Here is a 25,509-nt window from a genome sequence, read left to right on the forward strand (position 1 = left end):
GCTGTGTCCCTGTGGGCGCGGGCGCTCACCTGAATGCCGTCCAGCAGCTTGCTCATGCACCAGTAGGTGTCGGCTTCAATGTTGCGCAGCACCTCTGCGGGCACGCCGGAGACGTCCACCGTGTCCACCTCCTCTGCCTCTGGGCGGCGCCGAGCATGCAAAAGACAAGGAGACTTAGCCACACGGGACCTTTACTCACGAGGAGGCCCACGGAGGAAGAGAGCTGAGCCCACATCCAGCTCCCCCCACCCACTCTCATCAGTCTAGCTAAATGACTCATGCAGCCTTCCACCTCATCACTTACTGCTTCTCAATCTTAACACCTAATTAGTTGCAGATAATTAATATTCTGAATCCTCTACAATTAATTAACATAATTAATACATTATAAATTATTGCTTCTCAGGCATTTCACATTCTAATAAGAGAGAAAATAGAATATATTACTTAATCCTAACAGATCTGAAAGTTTTTTCAGAAGATTTTGAAAACTCTGCTTCTGATATATTTACATATTCATTTGGCAATCATTCCTCTAAAAACCTCTTTCCAAAGTTAGAGTTTCCCAAACTACACTGGGTAAATACTTCTATGCTAGGATCGAAAACCCCAGAAAGCCGTAACACAGATGTGCTTCAAAGATAGAATGGACAATGGTGCTCTAAATAATTTCCTTCTTAAAGTACAAAAAACCTAATGAGAAAACATAATCTAAAAGTTTTTAAAATGCAAAACAGATGCCTAATTGAAACAGCTTATCAGATATTTGAACAAACTAATTTTAGATCCTTACAAAACTGCTGTCATCCAGCAAAATACTCATAAATGTTTTAAAAATTATCTACCCTATTTTTAATTTTTTTTTTCGCTTTAGTTTTATTTGCATGGCATCTTTGCAAGGAAAATGTTCTTTAAGAAAAGAAACATTTCAGCCCAGAATATATTTAGAAAGGTTTAAGCAGATAAACATCACAATCATGATAGGGATGTTAACGCTGCCGGTGTTGGCCGGGGGCTGCTGATGCGCCAGGCCCTCTCCTGCGCGCTGTGAACGTGCACACTCATTTCAGCTGTCACCACTCTGCCGTCACCACCCTTGAGCCCTGACAACAGTGGGGTAAAGAGGGGCAGGGCCGTGGCTATGCCAAGCAGCCTGGTACACACCGGGAGGAGGGTACTAGATGCAGTGCCACCTACTGGTCCCAGAACCCAGGTCCCTAAGTGCTCCCCGAGGACCCAGAGGCCCACCTCACATTCGTGTTGCATACAGTCCTATCCCATCGCGCTGCTTCCCAGCTGCGGCCCTGCACAATGGCTAACTCACACTGAAGCTCTGCACAATTGCTAACTCACACTGAAGTGTGACTGGAAGAGACGAGGTGACACGCCACCTCCCACGGTTCTTGGTTCACCCCAGAACCAGCAGGATAAAAGGGGAAGAGCGCCTCCGTGTCTGACCCTCCAGCAGGAGCGAGCAGCTGGGCGCTTGAGGGTCTGGACAGGGAGGTGACAGCCCGGGACACATCCAACATGGCGGGGCCTGTGGGAACACGAGAGGGTGGGCGGATTCCAGCCAGTTCGCGCATCACTCCTCTCTCTGGGGTGGTGGCGGTGGATCCTCAGTCACTCCATGGGTACTGCTTTGATTGGGTCCTGGGTTTTGTAAACTGAGAGATAATTCAACCGCCATAAAATCCACTCTTTAGCGTGTGAGACGCAGTGGTCTTTAGTAGGGTCACAAGGCTGCACAAACGTCACCACTAGTTCCAGAGCCTTTCCGTCCCCACAGAAAGAAACGCTGGACCCTTTAGCGGCCGGTCCCCACTCCCCACCCCGCGCCTGGCAACCACGAACCTGCCTGTCTCTATGGAGTTGCCTATGCTGGACATTTCACACTGCTGGAATGAGGCTCTGTGGCCCTCTGTGACCGGCTCCTTCTCACTGAGCACGATGTTCTCCAGTCATCCACGTGGCAGCCTGTGTCAGTGCCTCACTCCTCTTCACGATAGAGCCACGCCCCCTACGGCCACGCCACCCCCCTACGGCCAGGCCACGCCGCGTCTCTGCATGCCTCAGCTGATAGACCCTGGGCTGTCTCCACTAAGGGGTAACGTGGACACAGAGCAGGTCCCCTGTGTGGGATCCGTCCCCGTATGCCAGGCACCAGGCACAGACATGAGTGACAGATTCAACGCTCTCAAGATGCTCATGAATTAAAGGGGAAAACAAGAGACTTTAAAGATTGAAAACATCCATGTTAGGCGTCAGTGTCACCCAGTGGCATGGAGAAATGTATGGGTTCCTCCTGGGACCTGGCATGCGAAGGACACCGTTGTCCACAGTATACTGGGCGCTCCCAGGCCCTCACTCTCTTGGCCTGTGTTTTCACCCCAGAAGGCAGGTCCCAGTCCCCCGTTCCCTCAAATGTGGGGCTAGGATGACAAGTGCTGCTGGCTGACCATGGCTCCGTCCCCGGACCCTCCTCCCAGGCAGGTGTGTCCATGACACTGGCACTCTCCTGGGGGCTCTGGCCACCCACCGGCCCCTTGCAGGGCTGCAGGCTCTCCCTCCAGCAAGTGGCAAGGTGTCTGGCCTTAAAACTCTGCTGGCCCAGGAGCCCGGGTTGATGTGAGCACACTGTCTGATGAAGCCCTCACAGGGACTCCCAGGGAAAGGCCCTGTCTCCCAATTTCCCACGGCAGCCCAAGGTGGGAGGCGTTATTTCCACCGGTCCACAGATGCAGAAACTTAGGCCTCCACACGCTGATCAGTGTGCTTTGTGAGGCAATGGCGGGAGTGAGCAGGACAGGCCTGCCTGGACTCCAAGTCCGGCCCCCTTGTAACGCCTTTCCTACTGGAAGGAACGCCAGCAAAAGCCAAGCATGTAGACAGGCATGTGAGTGGTCTCCCCAGGGCCCCAATTCCTCCCTGGGAAAACAGTCTGGGCAGAATCAACTCAACATTCTGCCGGCCTAGAGCAGGTCTGATTTTTATTGCATCTCAGGGAACTGAATCAGCAACAATAATCAGCGGGCTTCCTCGGAGAGGTTTCCCATCGACCTATCCTCTTTCAAGGGCCTTCCAAGCACAGAGACATTTCCTCAGGGATAATACGAGTAAACAGGGAACCGAGGCCTCTCCAGACCTCCACAGCCTCTCCCCGAGGGCACAGACGCAGCTGGGCTGTTGCAGCTCTGATTCGCAGAGCCAGGGGTGCGTGAGCCAGGCAGGCCTCGCTCTCTGGGTCTGTTTAGCTGGCTTGTTATTTTATCTGAGGAAATGTCAGTGGCCTATTCTAGGTGTCATTTCTCACAATGGGCCATTTGTTACTCTTCAAGGTAATGAAGTAACGGCATTTAACTCAGAGAGGCCCCCGCGGCGATTTGTCTTCTACACGCCAGGAGAATTGGAATTACCCTTATTGTTAGAATGAGATAAATATCTCCCGCCACAGAAAGCATCCCCCACTTTGGCAAAGGCACACAGAGTGGCACAGGACACTCTGGACTCCAGGCTGTGACAGCAGGGTCAGGACCAGGACAAGCTGCAGAAAATACTCCCGGGCTGGTGTGTCTGGCCCCTGGGGAGACAGCCTGGGAAGGTCCAAGACCACCCAGAGGAGCCCTGGCCCTGGGTGTATGGCCCAGACGAACTGCAGGCAAGATGAGGTTCTCCCTGGCTTCCATCTGTTAGACATTGATCTACAAAACCACCTGGCCCAAGGACTAGACAGAGTCCACTGTGGGGTGACAATGGTCTCTGAATCAAGACTCTGAGATGTCCAACAGCCGTGACAGATTTTAACCCGAGAACTTCCCACTCAAAGGTACACACTGTCCACCAGGCACGCTGCCACCCGTGGGGCAAGGAGGGACGGAGACCGAGAAGGGAGCAAAGTGGAACGAGGCACGACCTGGGAAGCCTCGTGGCTGGGGCCCGCATCGACCAGCACTGGGATGTTCACAGCCGGGCAAGCCACAAAAAGGAGGACGGATTTACCTCCCAAAACGTGTCACTCCATAGGACAGCAGAGATGACAGCACTGACACCAATGGAAAGAAAGATTTTTCAGCTAAGATCACAGATGAGGAAGGAAAACACAGACACAGCAATTCCAAGCAATTCCAGGGTTCAAAGGAAGAAACAAGATTCAAAGGAAAAAAATGATCAATACACAGGTGAAAGCAGAGGAGGGAAGCAGAACCAGATGCCAATCAACGGAGGGCGGGGCCTAATGACATGGCAGCCATGGCTGTGGCCCTGGGGGTGAGGGTTGGGCGAGGGGCGCTCTCAGGCCCCAGGGCCTTGGGAGATCTGGGCTTAGAGATCTGAGCCATGGGAAATCTGAAGCCATGCCCAAGCTACCTCGAAGCAGCTGGATGCCAGGAGGTGGGTAATTCACAAGGCACCCCTGGACTGTGGTGAGGGCGAGGGCAGATGTCTACAACCTCAGCTTCCTCCCAGCCAGGAGGGACCGTGGCAGCCTGGGAGCCATGACAGAGATGGACCACTGCGGGGACTTTCGAAGGTGACATTTTTGCAAACGCATAAAAGCAATGAAATTTAAACCAACGTGTTTCCACATCTGAATATGATTCTATCTTTTACTTTTCTCATTTAATTATAAACATTAACACCAGCGTGTATAACAGTGCTCTGGAACTGCATTTGGCCCTTTCTTCTCCTTCATCAGTCACCACACCTCCATACAAGGGGCAGCCCCGTCCCCCATACCCTGGGGACACCAGGTTGAGAAGAGTGTGAGTCCTGACCCCAGTCCTGACCAGGGTGGCGGGGTGGCGAGTGCACAGGCTAACCCCAAGGGGAACCCGGACGAGGCAGAAAAGGCTCTCCCACAGCCCAGGGCAGAAGGTGAGCAGGCCCAAGCGGACCACAACAAAATGTGAAGTCATGGGACATAAAAACAGACGCCGAATTAAAAACCATCTCACTGGCCCTCTTAGACTGTAGAAAGGCTTTGGGGGATGATTTAACTAACCTTCTTTGAAAATGCTGCCCTGCTACAGTATGAAGGGAAAAAACCAATTTGTAAAATAAGCCCACCTTTATCAACAGCTCCGTTTACATGGAAAAGTCTACGACTGCATCTACATTAATCTACACAGAGGAGCATCATCCAGGGATGCCACACACAGGAAAGTCCGAACACTCCCGCAAGGCGGGGGGAGTGGGGCGGGAAGTTCGCGCTATTTGCTGCAGAAGGGCATAGAGTAAAAGGGAATGTGAGTTTTCACAATGAGCAGTTATTTCTGCAATACAAAAATAAACAATGTTTAAGCCTTTAGAACAGTTTAAATAAGGCCTGTCTTCTCCTCAGATAACTACCCCTAGAGCAGAAGATCCCACAGGTGGCGGTACTGCCCTTGTGAATGTTTCGAGAAACCTTCAGGGCATTTGGGGGTCAGAATGACGAGGGTGAGGGGTGCTGCTGGCATTCAGTGGGCAGTGTTACAAGGTGGGGAGAGCTGCACAGTCACCACGTCCAGCCTGAGACTCCACCAGTTCATGTGGACGGAGAGATGGATGAGTGGACAGATGATGGATGGGTAGGTGGGTGGATGAATGGTGGGTAGATATACAAAGCTAAGTTTTTGAAATGGAGGATATTTAGCCTGGTTAGGAGAAAAGCACACAGGGATATAATCGCCACTCTGAAATATGTGAAAAGCTGTTTTAGGGAAAACAGAGCAGAAATTCTTGGCCCCTCTTTCCACATCCAGAAAACAAAAAGGGTCAGAAGATTAAAGGGACAGGGGGATGAATGACTCAAAATCCAGATGGTCCCGGTGATGAAGGTTGCCCACCCAGGACCGCCGGCCACACAGTGAGGACACCTGCCCACCCAGGACTGCCGGCCGGGCAGTGAAGACATGTGCCCGCTCAGGACCACCAGCCACACAGTGAAGACACCTGTCCACCAACTGACAAGGCACTTGCGTGTTTCCACAGCTGGCCTTTCTGCATGGGAGCCCACATGTCCACACATGATTCCACTCCATCCAAAAGCCCCCGGGGGGTCCATGCCACACTGCACAGGTAAGGAGGCTGCAGGTAACGTGCCCAGATCCTGCGCTAGGAAGTGGCAGAGCCTGGCCGCGAACCAGGTCTCTGCCTGATTAGTCTACATGCTTCTAATCGGGTTCACAGCAGGACCCCGCATGGCACAGAGGCCTCTGACTTGGTAAGAAGCGTCCATGATGGAGCCTCCCTTGTGTAGCTCCAACTCCAGGCAAGTCTAATTCCAGATACGAAACAGCTCCTCAGCCACGCCATGGGCGCCTCTCCTGTCATTCGGCAGAAGAGCCGGTCACCACAAAGCCACCCAAGCTCTGGGTCTCCTAAGCGGCTCATTTCCCTCATGGCCCCCCACCCCACCTCTGTGAGATGATGTCAGTCTCTGGAACTGGAGTAGAGGACTGGAATCATAGCTTGTAATTACCAGGAGGTGCACTGGAATCGTAGCTTGTAATTACCAGGAGGTGCACTGGAATCGTAGCTTGTAATTACCAGGGGGTTCTCAAGAACAAAGAGGCTTGACGCGGGTTAGGTTCTCCCTCATATTAAACCACATGGAAGAGCTTGGTACTGGGGAAAGGGGAAAATCCCTTCAATTTAAACAGCTCCTTTCACTTCAAAGGATTCCAGGACACTGGTACCAAGGTATGGAAGCAGTCACCTATAGCACAAATGCTGTGGGTAAGAGCCAGCCCCCACGGGGAGCGCGGGGAGGGAGCTATTGCCGTTACCACCACATTCATCACCTGCACGGCACAAACCCTGCAATAAGCCTCTTCACTTAATTAGGAGCTTAACTGGTAATCAAAACTGTTCTGTTTTATAAGCAAGATGGAATTGCTCTATGGAGCTCACCTTTTGCATTTCCCAACGTGGGACTTTTAAATTGGAAACTCCGGCACTTTGGTGAGAGAGATTTGAACAGTTCATTACGTAGATTTGGGTTCCAGGACGGAGAAGAAAGTCCTGCCTTGGTGAGAGTGGCATCACAACTCAAGACTATAAATTCGCAAAACTCTTTGGTTCAGCAAAAACCACTAACGTTATGATCAAATGGCTCTGGCAGCGGAAATGTCTAATTCTAATATAGATAACGTTCAACTCAATCAAGGTTACACAGACTGACCACAGTCACAGTTGCCGACTCTGCTTCATGGCTGTAAGCTTGGGCCGTCCGCCTGCAGCCCACAAGTGCAGGCATGTGGTGAGAGGGCGAGACGTTGGCAGATGATTATCACAGGATGAGGACAATGCCCTCAGCATGGCTAGGTGAGGTGGCAGCATCAGGCCAGCTCCAACAATCAACTGCCATTCCCAAGAGTGATCCCAAATGATGAGAACCAACACACTCTTCTCACCAACAGCATGGCTGCTTCCCATCCCACCACCCGCAAGCTGACCCGCAGCCAGGGGTCTCCAACCTCAAAACCCAAAGCAGGAGGCCTCAGGGCCTGGGAACAGCACAGTGTCTGTGAAGCAGCTGGTCTACTTTTTGTATAAAGAACTTGGTACCAAATTCCACATGGAAAAAGTCTGTAGACAACACTTGGGAAAAGATCAACTGTGGGATAGATACTGCGGTAAAAAGTGAAAGAAATCTTCTGTATCTTTCACCGTCCTCATTTTGATGAGGCCACTTCTGCAAAAAGCAAAAGTTCCAATCTCATAGCATTCTGGTGGCTTGATCTTCAATGTTTCAATACTGCTGTGACTAGAAGTTTTGGTTCACAGAAAAGCTATTTGTTGAAACAGTGATTTCTTCTACTAATAGTACCAAACACTTCCATGTGGGAGACACTGTGGGACGGGGAGAAAGGCAAAGACGAAACAAAGAACATCTTAGTGCCTGGAAGAGAGGCTGTCCCCATGCGCTCCTCTGACTCACCGACTTCATGCACTCTCCCGATGCTGTCGACGGTCTGTTACAGAGAGACGCAGCTCACACAACCACACCATGTGAGCTGGAACCTGCCAGGTGGAGAATGAATAGGGTGAAGGGGCAGAAGGTACAGAGGTCGGCTAGGCTGAAAAGCATGAGCACAGAGCCCCTGGCATTCCAACCAAGCCTGGAGGGCGGCAGGATCGGAGAGAGTGCAGGTGATGGGAAAGAGGGCAGAGAGTTCGCAGACGTAAGGAGGAGGAAGAGGTTGTGGGAAGCGTGATGTGGAGGCCCCCGAGACTTCCCTGCAGAGGCCCCTGAGACTTCCCTGCAGAGGGACGGGGAGCGCCGGAAGACAGCTGTGTGTTCGAGTGGTGCCCTCGGCACAGGGCCCCAGGAGAGTGCCGTGGCTGCGGGAGGAGTGAGAAGCCAGCCCACCACGCATGGGCAGGTGTCAGGGAGGGACGTGATGTGCATTCAGTGCTGTGGAAACGAAGTGGGCACAGGCGGGTGGAGATGCTGCCACCTGGGGCCTGCTGGCCCAGCACTGCTGAGGCACACGAGGAAGGTGTGGGCCCACCACAGCTGCCCCTCCAGGTAGCAAACACACTGCCGGAGAACCAACGACTGCACCATCACGCAACCCCACACTGGGCCACAGGCCACGGGGACGAGATGAGGCAGATGGCGTGCCTGCTGCCGAGATGTCACCCCTGCTCAGGGCTCTGCCTGTGGGTATTAGTTACTAAATAAATTCAGTAAGATTCACCAAGCTCACCAATAAAACTGGCCAAGATCCCCAAGTTTAAATATTCCCCCACTGATACAAGTAACAAGAAACAGACCCTCTGAAACACAAGGACCACTCAAAACACAGTTCTCCATTCGCTGCTCCAGAGATGACGATGCATTCTGCAAAACAATCTGACAACGCACGTCAAAGCCTTTAAAATCCACGGAGCTCTGCTGAGCCCAGACAGTGCACCCAGTACTGAGATGGGGCCATCGCAATCCAGGAGAAAAACAGTCCTGGGCCCTGCACGTCCATAGCTCATGGTCTGACAGGGGAGTCGGCAACAAGACAAGGCCCCACAACAAATGAGAATGGGCGGGGCACCCCGTCCCCAGAGGTCAGATGGCAAAATGGCACGCTGGTGTGGAGAAGGTGCCCTTACACTTTACTATTAATAACACAACGAAAACCCAAGAAATACACCCACGGAAAAACACACTGCAGGTTACTCTGCTATTCAGATGAGGTGGCTAGCATCCAAAAGTGCTGGCTAACTGGAAGAGCTTGCTGCTCTAACTAACAGACAATCCAGCTTTCACTGACAGCTCCAGCAAGTGACTTTGGTTGGAGCCACTTACAAAAGCCTGCGTCCCTTTCCTCACCAATCCTTGGTCTTCGATAAATCACTCTGACGCTCAGCCCCAAAGTTCTGCTCCTGTTTGGGTACCGCTTACAACCCAGCTGGCAGCCCCACCACTCAGAGCAAGAGCGGGCATGCAGCTCGCCAGTGCCCAGCATGGCTGCGGCCCCTGTCGCAATCCTAACGAGCCTGCGTGAAAGGTTGGCTGTGGTCACTCACCAGGAATCAGGTTGGCAACTCGACCCCTCAGCCCTCAGTGCCCCTGCTGGCCCATCCATCCAGAATCGATACATTTCAAAACACTCCTCCCTCTCTATCATACCCAGAAAAGGGACCATAAAAATCAGGTGAAAAACTGCTTACATTGTAACTATCCAAACTGGATGGATATAATCACAGAAGGATATGAGGCTACTGTATCAAAACCAAAATTGGACTGTGCATGCATATAGCACAAAGCCAAAGCAAACTAAGACGGCTTCTTCCGGATGTTTTCCAGTATACTTCTGTTTAAAACAATTTAATCAATTGTATGGCTCTTCAATTTCTCAATGAAAAGAAACACGATCCACTGAAAAGAACATATGGGCCTCCCTTCAACACAGAGGGCCCTTCCCTTCCAGTTTCTCAGGCCATCCTGGCTGGCGGAGGCCACAGGCTCTGCAGGTCATCTGTAGGTGGGGAGTGCCAGAGGGGCCTCCACATGCCCAGAAGGTACTCAAAAGGTATGACTGCAGAATAGCCCCACAAATAAACTTCTTCCTAAGTGACAGATACCTATATAACTCGCAAACAGCCCTGCTTGCTCTCCATGCCTACCCTAAAGACGCTTCCCATAAAGAATGTGTTTCGGATGGCCCAGCTTTCCTACACAGAGCGGCACGAAACCAAGGCTCCAACCAAGTGCACAGCCAATTACTGTGCACCTGCCAGAAAATCAAACGGATGCCGCTGGCAGCCAAGGAGGGGCAGGAACCCGGCCCTCACACTAACAGGCAGCTGCACTGCCCACACTCAAGTCCTGGTGCTCTGTTATCACAAGTGAACATCTCAGCACCCCACGGAAACGTGCATCGCTCCTGCTCGACCCAAGATCAGAGCACACAGAAGGAATGGTGGCCAGCCAGCTCCCGAGAGCCTTCAGATAACAGATGTCCCTGCGGGCCCATGCCCTGCTCCTGCGCCTGCGCCTGCCTCGCCACTGCTGAGGCAAAGGCTGGAGAACCTGGCGCACAGCAACAGCCTGTGTCCTCCCCAACATGCAGCGTGGGGGCCCAGAGGGGAGGTGCACAGCCCCAGAATGCAGAAGGGCCTGCTCAGCCCAAAGACCCCATACCCTGCCCGGAGTGGCACCTGGGCCCAGAGAAGGATACAACCTTATGCCTGTAAATTGCCCTATGCACCCTTGATTCAAGGATGAAAAGAAAGGAAGATACGAGCCTTCTCAGGCTTCCAAAATGGCCTGTCTCTTGGGTTTTACACTTGCCAAGGTTCTACTTTCCTGAACAATATGTGTAGCACTCACTGGGAGCTGGAGAAGGCACAGGAATAAGTGGCTGCTCCGTTCAGAGCCAATACACTAGGCCGGGAGAAAGCAGAAGATCACACAATCGTGGAGGCCTGAGAGCTCCCTGAACACTCCCTGGGCCTTCCCAGCTTCAGGCACTGCAGGACCCAGGGCAGGCAGTGTGATGAGCACTGTGTGGCCCAGGCAGGGTCTATAGGGCGTGTCCAAGACACCATGGGTAAGGTGATCAGGCGCTGATTTTTTTTTTGAGACGGAGTCCTGCTCTGTCGCCTGGGCTGGAGTGCAGTGGCGCTCCATCTTGGCCCACTGCAAGCTTCAACTCCCAGGTTCACGCCATTCTCCTGCCTCAGCCTCCTGAGTAGCTGGGACTACAGACACCCGCCACCACACCCGGCTAAATTTTTTTTTGTATTTTTAGTAGAGATGGGGTTTCACCGTGTTAGCCAGGATGGTCTCAATCTCCTGACCTCCTGGTCCACCCGCCTTGGCCGCCCAAAGTGCTGGGATTATAGGCGTGAGCCACCATGCCCGGCCCAGGCACTGATTTTTTTTAAAGTCATCGTCACAAAAAAAAATTTAGGAACTCACAATACTAAAGAGAGAAATTAGCCACAGATACATTACGTAAAACACAGCCAGGATATCTGTTGGTCTAATTTTATCCCAATTTGTTTCTACATAGGTTTTGTTCAACTGTTACATGACTACAGTTGCATTATAAATATAAATGTGTGCCCTGTTGAATCTGACGTTTGTAACAGGGATCTCCCATTTTATAACATGCTCTTTGAAGCCATCCCTCAGCATGCTGCATAAACATCTCAAGGACTGCAATCTCCTCGTCCACACAGCCACATCCCTACTTCGGGATGCTGGCATTGTTTCAAACATCTTACTGTTACAGAGAATGCCCCAGTAAGCCAGTTTTCTATATAAGGTATGTGATCCACACTGAGAGAGATTTCCTTAAGATACACATCTCAAGTGAAATTGGCAGGTGAAAGAGTAGAACATTTTATTGAGAGATATTGGTAAAATATTTGAAAGACACGTTGGAAGTTTATTCTACCACCAGCAGGACCCAGGACCATCCACCTCACCGATCACTTCTCAGCACCATGACCTTCTGTGCAGCTCTACTCACTGGGAAGGTAAAAACATCCTGGAGTGAGGAAAACAGCCACTGAATGGAAAGCCTGGGTTCAAATCCTGGTCTCCATCAAACAAATTACCTGAAGAAATGACTTCGAGCTGCTTCTTCGCCATGCTCACGTGGGAATTATAAAACGCAAACCCAGGGCCGCAAGCACAAAATGCTGCAAGCCATACAGAAATCTGGAAACTTCACCAAAACCACATAATCATTTGCTGAAGTTTCTGTATTTGCCTCACGTGGATACAAGCTCTAAGGATGGTCTCGGAATGTCTGCAGTCGCTTGAAAAGCTAAACGTAACATGAATACAAAATTACACAGAAATGCACTACAAGCTAAGGTGTCAGTGTCTTGCTGGCTATGGTAGAACTTAGGTATGAATCTACAGAAATTATTCAATTTGAATCTGAGGACAAATATATAAGGAAGGTGGATGATTCTTGACATCATTTGCCATATTTTCCACAGTTCTTAACTGATTTTTTACAAAACAAAATTGTCTTAATATTATGGTACAATGAATATCTCTGTTTACTCAAGAGCAGTCTAGAAATTAGCGTTCAATATGATAGCTGCCTAGGATAAAAAGTAAATTATCATTGACAAACACTAATTACCAAGAAAATAAAGAGTTTAAGCCTCAAAATGAGGCTTCAAAGATTTGTGTTTGTATGGCATGAAGGGTGCAGAATTCTCTTCATGCCAGGAGTCCTGGGCAAAGGTTTTTGTTTCTTGTCTCTGAGAAGATGTGTCCTCTTAGCTACGGGCTGGGTACCTTTTTTTTTTTTTTTTTTTTTTGAGATGGAGTCTCGCTCTGTCGCCCAGGCTGGAGTGCAGTGGCGCGGTCTCAGCTCACTGCAAGCTCCGCCTCCTGGGTTCACGCCATTCTCCTGCCTCAGCCTCCCAAGTAGCTTGGACTACAGGCACCTGCCACCACACCCGGCTAATTTTTTGTATGTTTTAGTAGTGACGGGGTTTCACTGTGTTAGCCAGGATGGTCTCCATCTCCTGACCTTGTGATCCACCCGTCTCGGCCTCCCAAAGTGCTGGGATTACAGGCAAGAGCCACCGCGCCCGGCCTGAACTGGGTATCTTTTGTCCTCAGCTATGCCTGTGTGGTAGTGGCAGAGCAGACTGCCTGGATGGGGACACTGCCAAAGAACCAAAAGATGCCAAGAGGCTGGGCGTGATGGCTCACGCCTGTAATCCCAGCACTTTGCGGGGCTGAGGCCGGCGAATCACTTGAGGTCAGGAATTCAAGAACAGCCTGGCCAACATGGTGAAACCCTGTCTCTAATAAAAATACAAAAATTAGCTGGGCGTGGTGGCAGGCGCCTGTAATCCCAGCTACTCAGAAGAATAGCTTGAACCCAGGAGTCAGAGGTTGTGGTGAGCCCAGATCGTGCAATTGCAGTCCAGCCTGGGCAACAGAGCAAAAACTCCATCTCAAAAAAGAAAAAAAAAAAAAAGATGGGTCCAACACTGTACCTCCTACATAACGTCTGATACGGCACTATATAACAGGCCAGCACCGAAGACTGTGAAAAATGCGCTACTAACAAGATTCCTGTTGGAGGCAGATAAAAAGCACTTAGTTAAATTGGAGGTAACAGAAAAGACTCAGGCCCTTTTTCCTACTCCATCACTAGCGGTCAGTCCCACTGTGTGAGTCCCCTGCTAACTAATGAGATGTTAGTCTCTGACACCATCCTCGACTACAAGGAACCAGGGCTCTCAGCTGACGCGGGTTTGGGCCAGAAGAATTCAAAAGGAGGCTGTGGACAAAACTAAAGGAGGCTTTCAGAGGTGTCTGAAGGCAGGGCTAAAAAGGCTAAGTAAAACCAGTCAGTTCCAAGGGCCAAGAAGCCAAGTAAATGTCAAAAAAGCAAAAGCCGATGGCAGGTCATTAGAAAACAGGGAGTCTGGAAAAGCCACGTCCAGACTGACAATAAGCCACAGGAAAACCTTCCGACAAGAGTGAACTGACAGGTGCCAGGCTGCCCAGAAAGCCGGGAGGCGCGACTGGGCTTGGCCGGCTCTGACCAAGCAAAATCAGAGTGCATCAGAGGTCCACGGCAATCCCGGGCACCAGAACCAAGCCGAAGGACAGGGGAGGGGACAGAGGGGCCATCAGCACAAGGGACCAGGAAATGGGCCTTTCCCTCCTGGGGTCCGTCTGTCTCCAGTGTGGCAGCGGGGAGGCGGCCCGACTCCCAGCAGGCCCCTCAAACCCGGGACCGCACAAGTCACAGCACAGCAGCAGAGGGCCAAGGCTCATCGGGGGCAGCCACACCCACACCCTGTGTCTTGACACCACCTGCAGCTGGCCCCGCCAACCAACCAGAGGGTCAGTGTCAGGACCCACTGTTCCCAACAGTGCACATCTAGCTCCATGGCTGAGTCCAGGCAAGATCCAAAGTGTGCGTGTCCCTCTCCTGTGCCACCCTCACACCAGCCCCATGCCACTGACTCCTCACAAACTCATCATCCATCCGTCACAGAGTTTAGGGGTTGCTTTCGTTTTAGTTTTTGTTTGGGTGGAATGGAAAACACAGGACAAGATCCTAAAGCCCCACAGCTCCTCGTCCAGAAATGCGAAAACTAACAAGAAAACGTTCTGTCTGGCCGAGCTGTCAGGGGAGACAGCCGGGGGCGCATTCTCATAACGGAAGCTGCCTCGGTGAGCCACGGCCAATGCCCGTTTCATTTTCTACTGAATTAGACGAGAGCTTCCCGCTTCACAGGCAGCGGGAAGAACGAGCATGGTGTGCTGCAACGTGAAAACACCGTCGGTCTCCATGCATTTCATGAAGGTACTCAGACAATGAGAAGGCCGCAGCTGTTTCAGGAACCGCAGGCCTAGGCAGAGGAGCACATTCAAAGTAAACAGAGTGCTTCTCCTTTCTAGAAAGAAACGCTAATTCCCTCCAATCCAGTAAGCCTATGGGTAAGGCAAAGGTCAAACAGCAACTTTTCAAAAGAAGCAAAGCCTGCTGTCTCCTTTAAAACACAGAAAACTGTTCCAGCAGCTGGGGGAAGAGTCCCAACACTGGGCACAGGGCTAGAGACGCCCTGCTACAAAACGCTTATGCATGAAGAGCTCATCCTTGTGCCAAGTAGACACGGAGGCTGGCTGAGTGAAGACAGGCTGGAGGATTAACTCTGCATCACACACGTGAACAGGTGGAACTGGCCAGAAGTCCCAGCTCTCCAACGGTGACACAGACACCCAGGTGGACAAGGTGGGGGCCTCTCCACATGCACATGCCGAGCCCCCCGCCCCATCCCAATGTAACGACTGATGGTTGAGCAGCCACAGTGCAGAGGACACGGGCTGCCCTGGGACCACAGCCACAGGGAGACGCTAAGGGGTTGGGGGTCACAAGGTTTGCACAGCCACTCAGAACAGGCAGCCAGCTTGTACCTCCAACCCCAAAGGGAATCAAACAGAGGACCGAATAGACCTGATCAATAAACCTCCCTGGTTCTACAAAACTCCCACGAGGTCACAACCACCAGAGAAGGGTGCCACGTAGAAATATAAAAGAAATGGTCAATCCTTGGGCCAAGCCCTCAGGGCTCCCTGATGTGAGCCACACTCAAGACCATAACTGCTCCTCCACCTGCAGAAACTCCATCCAGGCAGCACCCTCCTCCAGGAGCCCCCTGGCCTGCCCCATCACTGCCCCAACCCCCCGCCAAATGTAGGAGATGCAGGGTGCTCTGTGGGGGTTCTACCACCACAAGTTCGGGGGGGTTATCGTGTGCCTCCTGCCTCTGAAGCTCCAGCTCCAGTCCATCCTCCATCATCTGCAAATGGATTTGTCCACTATTGTTAGAAACGTGTTCCATGCTTGCTGTTTGATGGCCGTCCCTCCCCTCAAGGAGGCAAACTGGGTGCTGGGTGGCTGCAAGAGGTGTGATCCACTTCCTCACATAAGCAGTGCAGGCACAGCCTCACCTCTCACCTGCCCAGGATGGCGTCTCCTGCACTGGAAGGCCCCACTCAGCTCAGCTGGCCCGTGCTGTCCTCATTCTGGGATCCTGAGCCAGCTCCAACCCATCTGATGACTGGCAGTCAAGGCCCTTGATATGGTCTGGTTCTGTGCCCCCACACAAGTCTCATCTCAAATTGTAATCCCCACGTGTTGAGGGAGGGAGGTGATTGAATCTGGGGGCAGTTTCTCCCAGGCTGTTCTTGTGACAGTGAGTTCTCACGAGATGTGCTGGCTTTATAAGCATCCGACATTTCCCCGGCTGGCACTCACTCTCTCCTGCTGTCTTGTGAAGAAAGTGCCTACTTTCCCTGCGCCTTCCACCATGATTGTAAGTTTCCTGAGACCTCCCAGCCATGCTTCCTGTTAAGCCTGCGGAACTGTGAGTCAATTAAACCTCTTTCCTTTATAATGACCTAGTCTCCGGTGGTATTCTTTATCGAGTGTGAGAACAGACTAACACAGCACTACTCCAACCTCCCTCTGCCAGACCTTTATTTCCAAACAGTTGTATGCACAGGTGAAGAGGGGCGCTTTCACGGGGTCCCTTGGCCCATCACACCTGGTGCCTGCAATGAACACATCAGCTGGCTGAAAGCTGGAGACCACGTACCTCTCTAACAGAAAGGCCTCAAGGCTCCCAACTGCCTTCAGAGCAAGGCCTCCAAATGCGAGCCTTTAGGGACCTGCCATGGCCTCTGCCCAGCACTGCCCGGGCTGGCTGCACCCCAGCCTTTCCCTGGGTTCCTTGTTTCTTATCTGACCAACTCCCACCAACCCTTCTGGAACCTAATTCAAGCTGGATCTGGCCCCAGCCTAACCAGCAACACAAAAAACATGTAAATTCCTGAAAGCCTGTGCTCAACAGTCCGTGCTGGTTTAGAATCTAAGCCTCCATCTGAAAGAGAGAGGAAGCGCCTCACCTAAAGCCCCTAGTGTCTCCTCAGTCACACCCCTCGGCCGTCTCACAGTGGCCTGCGTGCACCACCGCTGCCACGCTGAGGGGAACGCGCCCCACAGACGGCGGACCACAGGCCCACAGGCTTCCGCACGCACCACACGAGACACACACAACTTTCGGGCTGGGCAGGGCACCACACATCAGCACAACGCCTTCAACTCAGAGCTGACCAGGCTGGGCCCCGAAGAGGAAGGGGCTTCTGTCGGCTTCTGCTAAGTCTCTCTATACAGACCAAGGAGGAAACTTCCCAATAATGCTTTGTTACATGATTCTTATAAGTAATTTGGAGGATACGGAAAAGTTTAAAAAAGAAAATTAAATCATCCATAAATGCACTATGCAGATATAATGAATATCTTCATTTAGTTTCACTGTATTAGCCTGGGATGCTGTAATAAACTCCCACAGACTAGGCAGCTTCAACAGCAGAAATGTATCTCCTCACAGTTCTGGGGGCCCAAGGTCCGAGGCCACCGTGTCAGCAAGGCTGGTTTCTCCACAGGCCTCTCTCCTGGGCCTGCAGACGCCATCTCCTTCCTGTTTCCACTCATGGTGTGCCTCCGTGTGTGTCCCTGTCCTCATCTCCCCGTTTTTTTTGTTTTTTCTTTTTTTGAGACGGAGTCTCACAGGTACGAGCCACCATGCCCAGTCAATACTATTGATTGATTGATTGATTGAGACAGAGTCTCGCTCCATCGCCCAGGCTGGAGTGCAGTGGCGCAATCTCGGCTCACTGCAAGCTACCCCCTCCAGGGTTCACGCCATTCTCTGGCCTCAGCCTCCCGAGTAGCTGGGGACTACAGGCATCTGCCAACACACCCAGCCAACTTTATGCATTTCTAGTAGAGACAGGGTTTCACCATGTTAGCCAGAATGGTCTCGATCTCCTGACCTCGTGATCCACGCACCTCGGCCTCCCAAAGTGCTGGCATTATAGGTGTGAGCCACCACACCTGGCCCCTCGTCTCTTCTTATCAGGACATCAGTTCCACGGGGTCAGGACGCACCCTAATGGCCTTACTTTATCTTTATTATCTCTTTAAAGACCCTATCTCCAAACATGTGTGGTATTAGGGGTTAGGACTTCAACAGATGAATTCTGGGGAAGCAATTCAGCCCCTAACATTCACACACACGAACCTTTTCGATCAACTAGAATTGGACTAAATATGAAGTTTTATGTCCTACTGTTTTTATTTACACCCTGATCATTTCCACATACTGAGAAGGGTTTTTATGAAATCATGTTTCAGGTGACACAGGAATCAATGTACCCAGTGACTTTAAACTTCCTCTATCGATGGTCATCTGGGCTGGTTCAAGCCTCAACTCATGCAAACATTTGCCTCCACCGTGAGCCCCGTGCTCAACCTTCACAGACATCACCTTCTATGTCCTCGGGGCAGGGAGGCACCGGGCTGTTCAGTGGCCACCAAACTGCTTTCCAGAATGGCTGTTTCACAGCAAAAGACTGGAAGAGTGTCAACTTTGCCTCGCCTGAAAAGCACTGAGTATTATCTTGTTTAATTTGTGATGATTTGATAGACAAAAATAGAACTGCATTATTGGTTCAATTTGCATTTTCATTACCTGTGAAGTTAGATGGTTTTTTCAGCTTATTAGTCATTTGTGTTTCCTGCTTTGTAACATGTCTGCTTATTTCTAAAAGAAAGAATTTTAATGTATTAATCTCCCCGAACATAAGAAATGGCTCATAAAGACAAGTACTACCACACACACACAAAAGAGAACAGGTGTCAAGGTGAGTAGCACAGGTTGTTTTGAAAATGCAAATACGGCCTCCGCTGGTACATATGCCTAAGAAGCTGCCAATCACAGCAAACCCTTCCAGTCAGTGTGAAGCTGCCTTTTTACATAAACATGAAAGATTGCTAAAATTCTGAAACTATTCAGGGTGACTGGAAAATAATTTATTTTGTTTGGCCTCATTCAATTCATCATTAGTGTACTTTTAATCAAATATATCAACACGCACTAATTAACCCTGCTTTGGGTAAATCAAAATTAACAAACCACTTCAATAATAAATCAAACAAACATAATTGGTATTTTAATTTTTAATTCTTTATAAGTAACATACCATGTAACACTAGGCTGAACATTATATTACCACCACATAATGACCGCACAGCATAGCAACAGCCTGTCCTTAACACTGTTACTAGACTCACGAAATACGCTTCCAGAATGAGAAAAAACAGCTGTCAAGAGCCGCGTCTTATTATTCAACTATTAAACTTCCTTAATCATCAATCAGTTTAATTGCTCCTGACATGGGTTATAAATAACATTTTGTGGTTCAATAAAATATCACAAGGATAACCCCTTCGCTCCCCAAGCTGATCAGAAATTCCTCCTTGAAATATTCCAGTACAATCCATTTATCCTTTGCTGGGATTCAATTATTTCCACTTCACTTGCATGTAACAGTTTGAAGCATTTTGCTAATTTGGGCAAAAAAAAATGTTAAGAAATCACTGTATTAAATTGCACAGTATTATTTTCAATTAGATCCGTAATGGGTAGATGACCCATTTCACTCCGGCCCACATCAGTCAGCTGAACACAGCTGGTACTCAGCCACATTCGGGGGCTGTTTTGTCCCGTCCTGCACTTCACTCAGCTCAGCGTCCTCAGCTCCTGCTCTCCACCCAGAGCATGGAACCACAGCCACAGTGACATGAGGGCTGTGCTTCGGAAAGATGAGCCCAGGAGAGGAGGCCAATCGGAGGGGTTGAAGTGTGAGGCAGGATGCTAGAGTGTGTGCTATGCCCACAACGCTCAGCCTTGAATGAGGAAATCAATGTGGTATCTGACCTGCACAAAATCCAATTCATTCATTCAACAGGTAGGAGTGAGCACACCCCAACCAAGAAAACCTTCCCAGTGTTGGCCACAGCACTCACACACAGCATCACATTTCTTCATCCTCATCTAAGGCAAATGGCGGCTCTCACCTATGTCAGAGGTGAAAACACAAACTGAGCAAGGACATGTTCAAAGTCACACAGCCTGCAAGAAGCAGAGCGGGACTGGAGCTGAGACCTGTCCGACTCTAGTGCCTATGGACTTTCTATTGCGGTAACAGCATTTTAACTACACTAGTATGACCCTGACCTGACCCTGGACCTTCTGAAGAGGATGAATTCAATAAACAGTGGTTAAGATGCAGATTGTCTCTGGCATCAGACCATCACAGCTCTGCTACCTCCTAGGTAAGTGGCCTTGAACAAATCAGTTAACCTGCTTAACTCTCAGCTTCCTCACCTATAAACTGAAAAATATCACCTCCCTCCCTCCCTTTTAAGGGTGTTGGGAGAATCACACACATGCACAGTGAAGCTGAACAAAGCACCTGACAGAGGTAAATACTCAGTCAATGTTAATATTGGAGCTGGCTAACTTCGACAGAGTTCTACCAAATCCTAAGCCATGGACCAAAGATAATAATGACAGCAGACTTCCTGTCGGAAATTATGCAGGACAAAAAGACGATAGAATGACAGTGTTAAAGGACTGGGAATAAAACCGGTAACCCAGGATTCTGTACCCAGTAAAAATATGTTTCAAAAACAAAGTGAAATATTTTTTCAGACAAATTAAAGCTATACTACAAAAAGTGTTAAAGTTCTTCAGAAGGCCTACACAAAGAAATGAAAAAAACAGGAAATTATAAAAATAAAGGTAAATACGAAAGGCTTTTTTAATATAATTTATTTAAAAGGTAATTCACAAGGAACATACCAGGCACACAGATCTTGGTTTTAATACAATCCACCAATAAAAGGAACTAGGGATCCTTGGAGAAATGGCCACATACAAACACATACATACACACACACACACACACACAGATGAGAGTGTGTCACGGGACCCAGGGGCCAACTGAAAGAGCCTCCAGTGGCAAAGCTGAAACAATCTGAGCAACAAAACATATAATGTAATACTGGACTACAATCCAAAGTATGAAGTATTTAAAATCCATATTGATATAAATAATTGGATAAATTAACAAACGTGGAAAACAGAAAAGTCTCCCATGCAGAAAAATTCCAAATAATTTCTAACATGCTCTCCCCTCAAGGAAGTGAAGTATGACCCCCAGCCCTTCAGTGTGGGCTGCACACGGGGACTTCCTTCCAGGGAGTGCAGTATGGGAAGCAAGGAAAAAAGAGTGCCTTTACAGTGAAGACACCCGGCAAACACTTCACCAGGTGGTCAAGGTCACAGACTTTGGCTGCTAAGACAAAGATGCCACCACCCTCGGATCAGACCTGGTGAAAGGCCATCCAAGCAATGTGGCAAGAGGAAGGCCAGAGGCAGGAGACAATGGGGTGGTCCTGACATGGAGGACAGAAGGAGAGGGTGGCCGGGGACAGAGTCAGATCTGGTACCAACAATGTTGAGGGGTTGAGAGAGAGAATCCAGGGGCCCTTGGGTTTCAGCAGACTGGGCAGATGCACTGACCAAAGAATACAGCCAAGGCAGCAGGTGTGGGAGGCCACGCTGCCTCTGCCTCCAACACTGGACTCTGTGGTACCAGCATCTTCAAGGAGCTGGCAAGGAGGCAGGTGGATACAAGGGAGTGGAGCTCAGGACACAGATCTGGGCTAGAAAGCTGACACTTCACAGCACTAGGTCTTAACCTTGCAGGCTAGCACCCATGCCCAAAACTGATAAAAAACAATGTTTCTTTTCTCCAGAAAAACGTACAGAGATATAACATTTGGCATCATGTCAGGAGGCTCCTAAACCTGCTAAACGCCACTTGTGGACTTTTAAGTACACAGTGTAATGAAGACACTAGCATGCAAGAGTAGAGAACGCAGGATGAAAGGGGAGAGGGTCAAGAAGAACGCTCAAGAGAACCAACAGACCAGGCAGAGGAGGATAAGAGGCACACACAGGAGCCGAAAATGATGGGGAGGAGGGATGGGGGCCACAGGAATGCCAAGGCCACGGTGAGGAGGGACAGGGTCCACAGGAATGCCAAGGCCAGGAAGGTTTGCTGTCCCAGAGCATGGGAGGAGAATGCTTTCAAAGACGTGGACGTACTGTGAGGGATATGATGGCTGCAAAGTGTCAACCACACATGGGGCAGGCCAGTCACTCGTGACCTCAGTAAGAATTTGCTCGCTGAGGGACAGTAAGAACTGTCCCCCTGTGGACATCCATGTGCCCTGTGCTGTGGGGCTCAGCGGGATACATCTTATTGACAAAACTCGTAACAAACAGCCTCCTCTGTGACTTATGCTCTTAATGTGATCATTGGTCCAACTCCAACAAGCTAAATGGGACTTCCTGCAAGATGAAAGGAGACCAGGTGCACCTGCTTCCTCGTCTCCCCTCATGCAGAGTCTCTGGTGTCATCACCTGGACATGCTCAGGGATGAAAGCATCAGGACACCTTAAAGAAAAACTTCCTACTAAACAAAGCCTCGCATTTGAGCCTTCTGCTTCCAGCAGCACAAATCCCACTGGTTAGAAATCAGGTTTATGAATTTTGCATGGATCTGAAAGAAAAAAACCCATCAGTCATCACTGAGACACTCGTCCACTTTACGCCTCGCTGTAACTGGACAGCTGACGCGAGGTGCTCAGCCCTGATGATGCATTATCACCAAGTCAAGCTCCGAAGGCTCCAAGACGGCGCCAGCTGCAGTGACAGCCCCTACCTAGAGTGAAATATAGCCGTGTCCGTGCAGACGTCCCGTCACTCTCTTAGTACAACTGGCCCAACTGTACATTTTCAGTACTCACTGCCCCGGGCAATCCTGCATGCTCTTGATTATTCTTTGAAAATGCGTAATACATGAATCATGAAACCGACTGTGAAGGGCCAAAATTAGACACTGCTGCCCGGCCTCAGAAAACGCTATCATTTTAGAACGTTCTTCTAAAGCGGTGTGTGTTTTATTGGCAAACCAGTATATTATTATTGCAATAATAATGATTTACATATAAATACCATTAGAGCTACAATAATAATACACATATACTTTGTGATTTTACTTCAAAGGCTTCCCAGCACTACACACATACTCAATCATTAACCTCCCAGAGAGAAGAAAAGCTGCAAGGATTTTCTCTGTTTTGCAGATGGAGAGTCTACGGCAGAGAAGCAAAAGGTGGGTAGTCCCAATGCCACGTACAGGAACAGCTGAAAGCTCCGGAAGTGCTGGGCCGTTTCTGCCCACAAACATGCGCGTATGCACACATACTTCTATGGATGGATGCAGACTCAACATGTGTATCTCAGGACAAACACACATCCCGGACATTTACAAGGAATGTGAGAGGGAGATTATTTACAAGGAATTTCTCTAGAGAAAAGGAACAGAATTAAAACTACACTGGTAAACTGGAGAAAAATAACACAGAAGTGCAGAGGTGTGGCGTGTGTTTGGTTTTGTATTGTCCCTGGCTCTCCACGCACACATCCATCCAGGAGATGCAAGGGTCCGTAAAAGGTGCTCTCTCTCCCTCTTCAGATTCTCCTCCACACTCACCCATCGTTCGCGCACATCTACCGTGAATAACTCAGTCTAGGAAAGCTACCACCACCGTCCTCCTATTGTTCCTTGCAACTTCCTGATGAGATGAGACATCGCCATGTCCACACTGGAAAGGAAGAACAGGAAGCTCCGAGATAACAGCTGGCTCTGACCTTGGACAGCAAAGTAGGAGCCAGCAGGCCCTAAAGCCTCCATCCAACCATCAGCCCTAAAGGACAGTCCAGCATTTCACAGTGGACACAAGGACCTCAAAACGGGGGCAGAAATCAACGACTGCCCGGGAGGACAAGTAAAGCCCCGTGGGGTTTTGACAAAGAGTGTTGAATGATTAGGATGTCCGACAGGCCACACAAACAGCACCCATCCAAGACTAAGCTCCTGCCATCCTTTCCAAACCCAGAACCTCTCCCACCAGCCACTCAGGAATGGCAACTCTACCATCCCTGCCAGTGAGGGAGAAACCTTGGAGCCATCTTCGACCGCCCTCTCACTCGTTCCTCCAATTCATGAGCAAATGCTCTCATCAGCTCAACTTACAAACCAGAGTCAAATACAACCACCAATTACCACCCTCTTGCTCCAAGCCACCACCAGTCACCCCGACCTGGCTTAGCACAATGACCTAACTGGTCTCCCAGAGTCCACCCAGCTTCTCCCTATAACCTAGTCTCAGTACGTTCCCAAGGCGACCCTTTTCAAAAAAGACCATGTTAACCCACGTTAACCAACGTCCCTCCACCGGCCTCCAGGTCCCATGGGGTCACTGCCGCTCAGATGACCCTGAGTTCAGACCTCCCTTGCTCAGCCCGCTCCAGCCCCAGGAGCCTCGGCTCAGGCCCTCAGAGCCCCCTGGAAATCTCCGCACTCACTTGCCTGCCCTTGAGCACGGCGCTCGCCACTCCTGTCACTGCTGACCCACTCAGTGAGGACTTGCTGAGCCAGCATTAAAGACTGCAACGCTTTCTTTCCCTGTCTCAGTTCTTTCTTCTTAGTGCTTGCCAGTATCCAACTTACTGTATACACTTTAATCTTTTTTATTTTCCCTCTCCCCACCAAAAGAATAAAAGTTCCTTGAGTGCAGAGATATCTGTTCAGTAGATGGATGAAGTGATACAGATTTGCTAACAAGAGACCAATTCAGATGCTTCCATGTGAAGCATCCATTTGCTCTATCACCAAACGAGTAAGAATAACCGCCAGACACACTCCAGATTTACACGGGAACATTTAAAGCAGGCCACGCCCTCCTCTAGGCCCCATACAAACACTGTGGCGGGAGGCAGGGCTGGAGGTGAGCATCAGAGCAGAGATGGGGGACGGGGTCAGGCTCAGCTCCATCACAGACGGGGCCCTCGGAAAACCAACTTCTTTCTCTGGCATAGGCTTCCCCGAGAATGGGGAGGATGACTCAGATGATCCCGAGGTTCCCTCTGGCACTCACAGCCTCTAACTCCCTGAACCACACGAGTGTGGCCGGCTGTTGTCATGCTCATGGTGGTTCCAGGTATGCGGGTGGACCTTGGTGTTGCATCTTGTTTGAGGGTCAGCTGTGAAGACAGGACTCAAAAATGGAAGAGAAGCAAAATGAGGCACAATGAGTCTCTTGAACAAAGACTATTTTTGGACCCCAAATTTCTGCTCCCTCATTGGGTCAGACGGTCGTTTCTTGCCAATCTCAGATGAAGTGAGTGACCCTCACTCAGAAGTGGCACCCCGCTCGCTCCTGCTTCCCGCAGGGCTTCTGCTCCTCAGCGAAAGGCGGACAGCACTCCCGCGCCTGGAAGCAGGCTGATCTGCCTGTGGGGCTCTCACCCACCTGTTTTTGTTGACCCGGCATACAGTCTTCAATCCGCATAAAGTAAATGTGTGTGACGGGCCTCTCCAGTGATCTTCTGGCTTCCGTAACATGTATCTGCATGCTTCTGTTTGGCCGTGCTTGCAAGATGAAATTGATTCTGTGGGGAACGGCAAGGCCTTTACCTGTCTCACGGGGCCTCTTAACAACAGGAGCCGGCTCCGTTTCAGCAACTACCATTTCTTTCTTCTT

The 25,509-nt window shown here is 50.1% G+C and overlaps 1 protein-coding gene across 4 annotated transcripts in view; it reads right to left on the reverse strand.

The window, feature by feature from the left end:
• TBC1D22A (TBC1 domain family member 22A) overlaps positions 1–25,509 on the reverse strand; it is a 416,627-nt gene that overhangs the window by 196,572 nt on the left and 194,546 nt on the right. For all 4 annotated transcript variants that reach the window (XM_028827584.2, XM_015150588.3, XM_077949319.1 and 1 more), the window contains one exon: positions 30–139. In XM_028827584.2, the coding sequence (XP_028683417.1) occupies positions 30–139 (110 nt within the window). The remainder of the gene's footprint in view (positions 1–29; positions 140–25,509) is intronic.

Source organism: Macaca mulatta, chromosome 10 (genome assembly GCF_049350105.2).
Source record: "Macaca mulatta isolate MMU2019108-1 chromosome 10, T2T-MMU8v2.0, whole genome shotgun sequence".
In the NCBI taxonomy this organism is placed as follows: Eukaryota; Metazoa; Chordata; class Mammalia; order Primates; family Cercopithecidae; genus Macaca; species Macaca mulatta.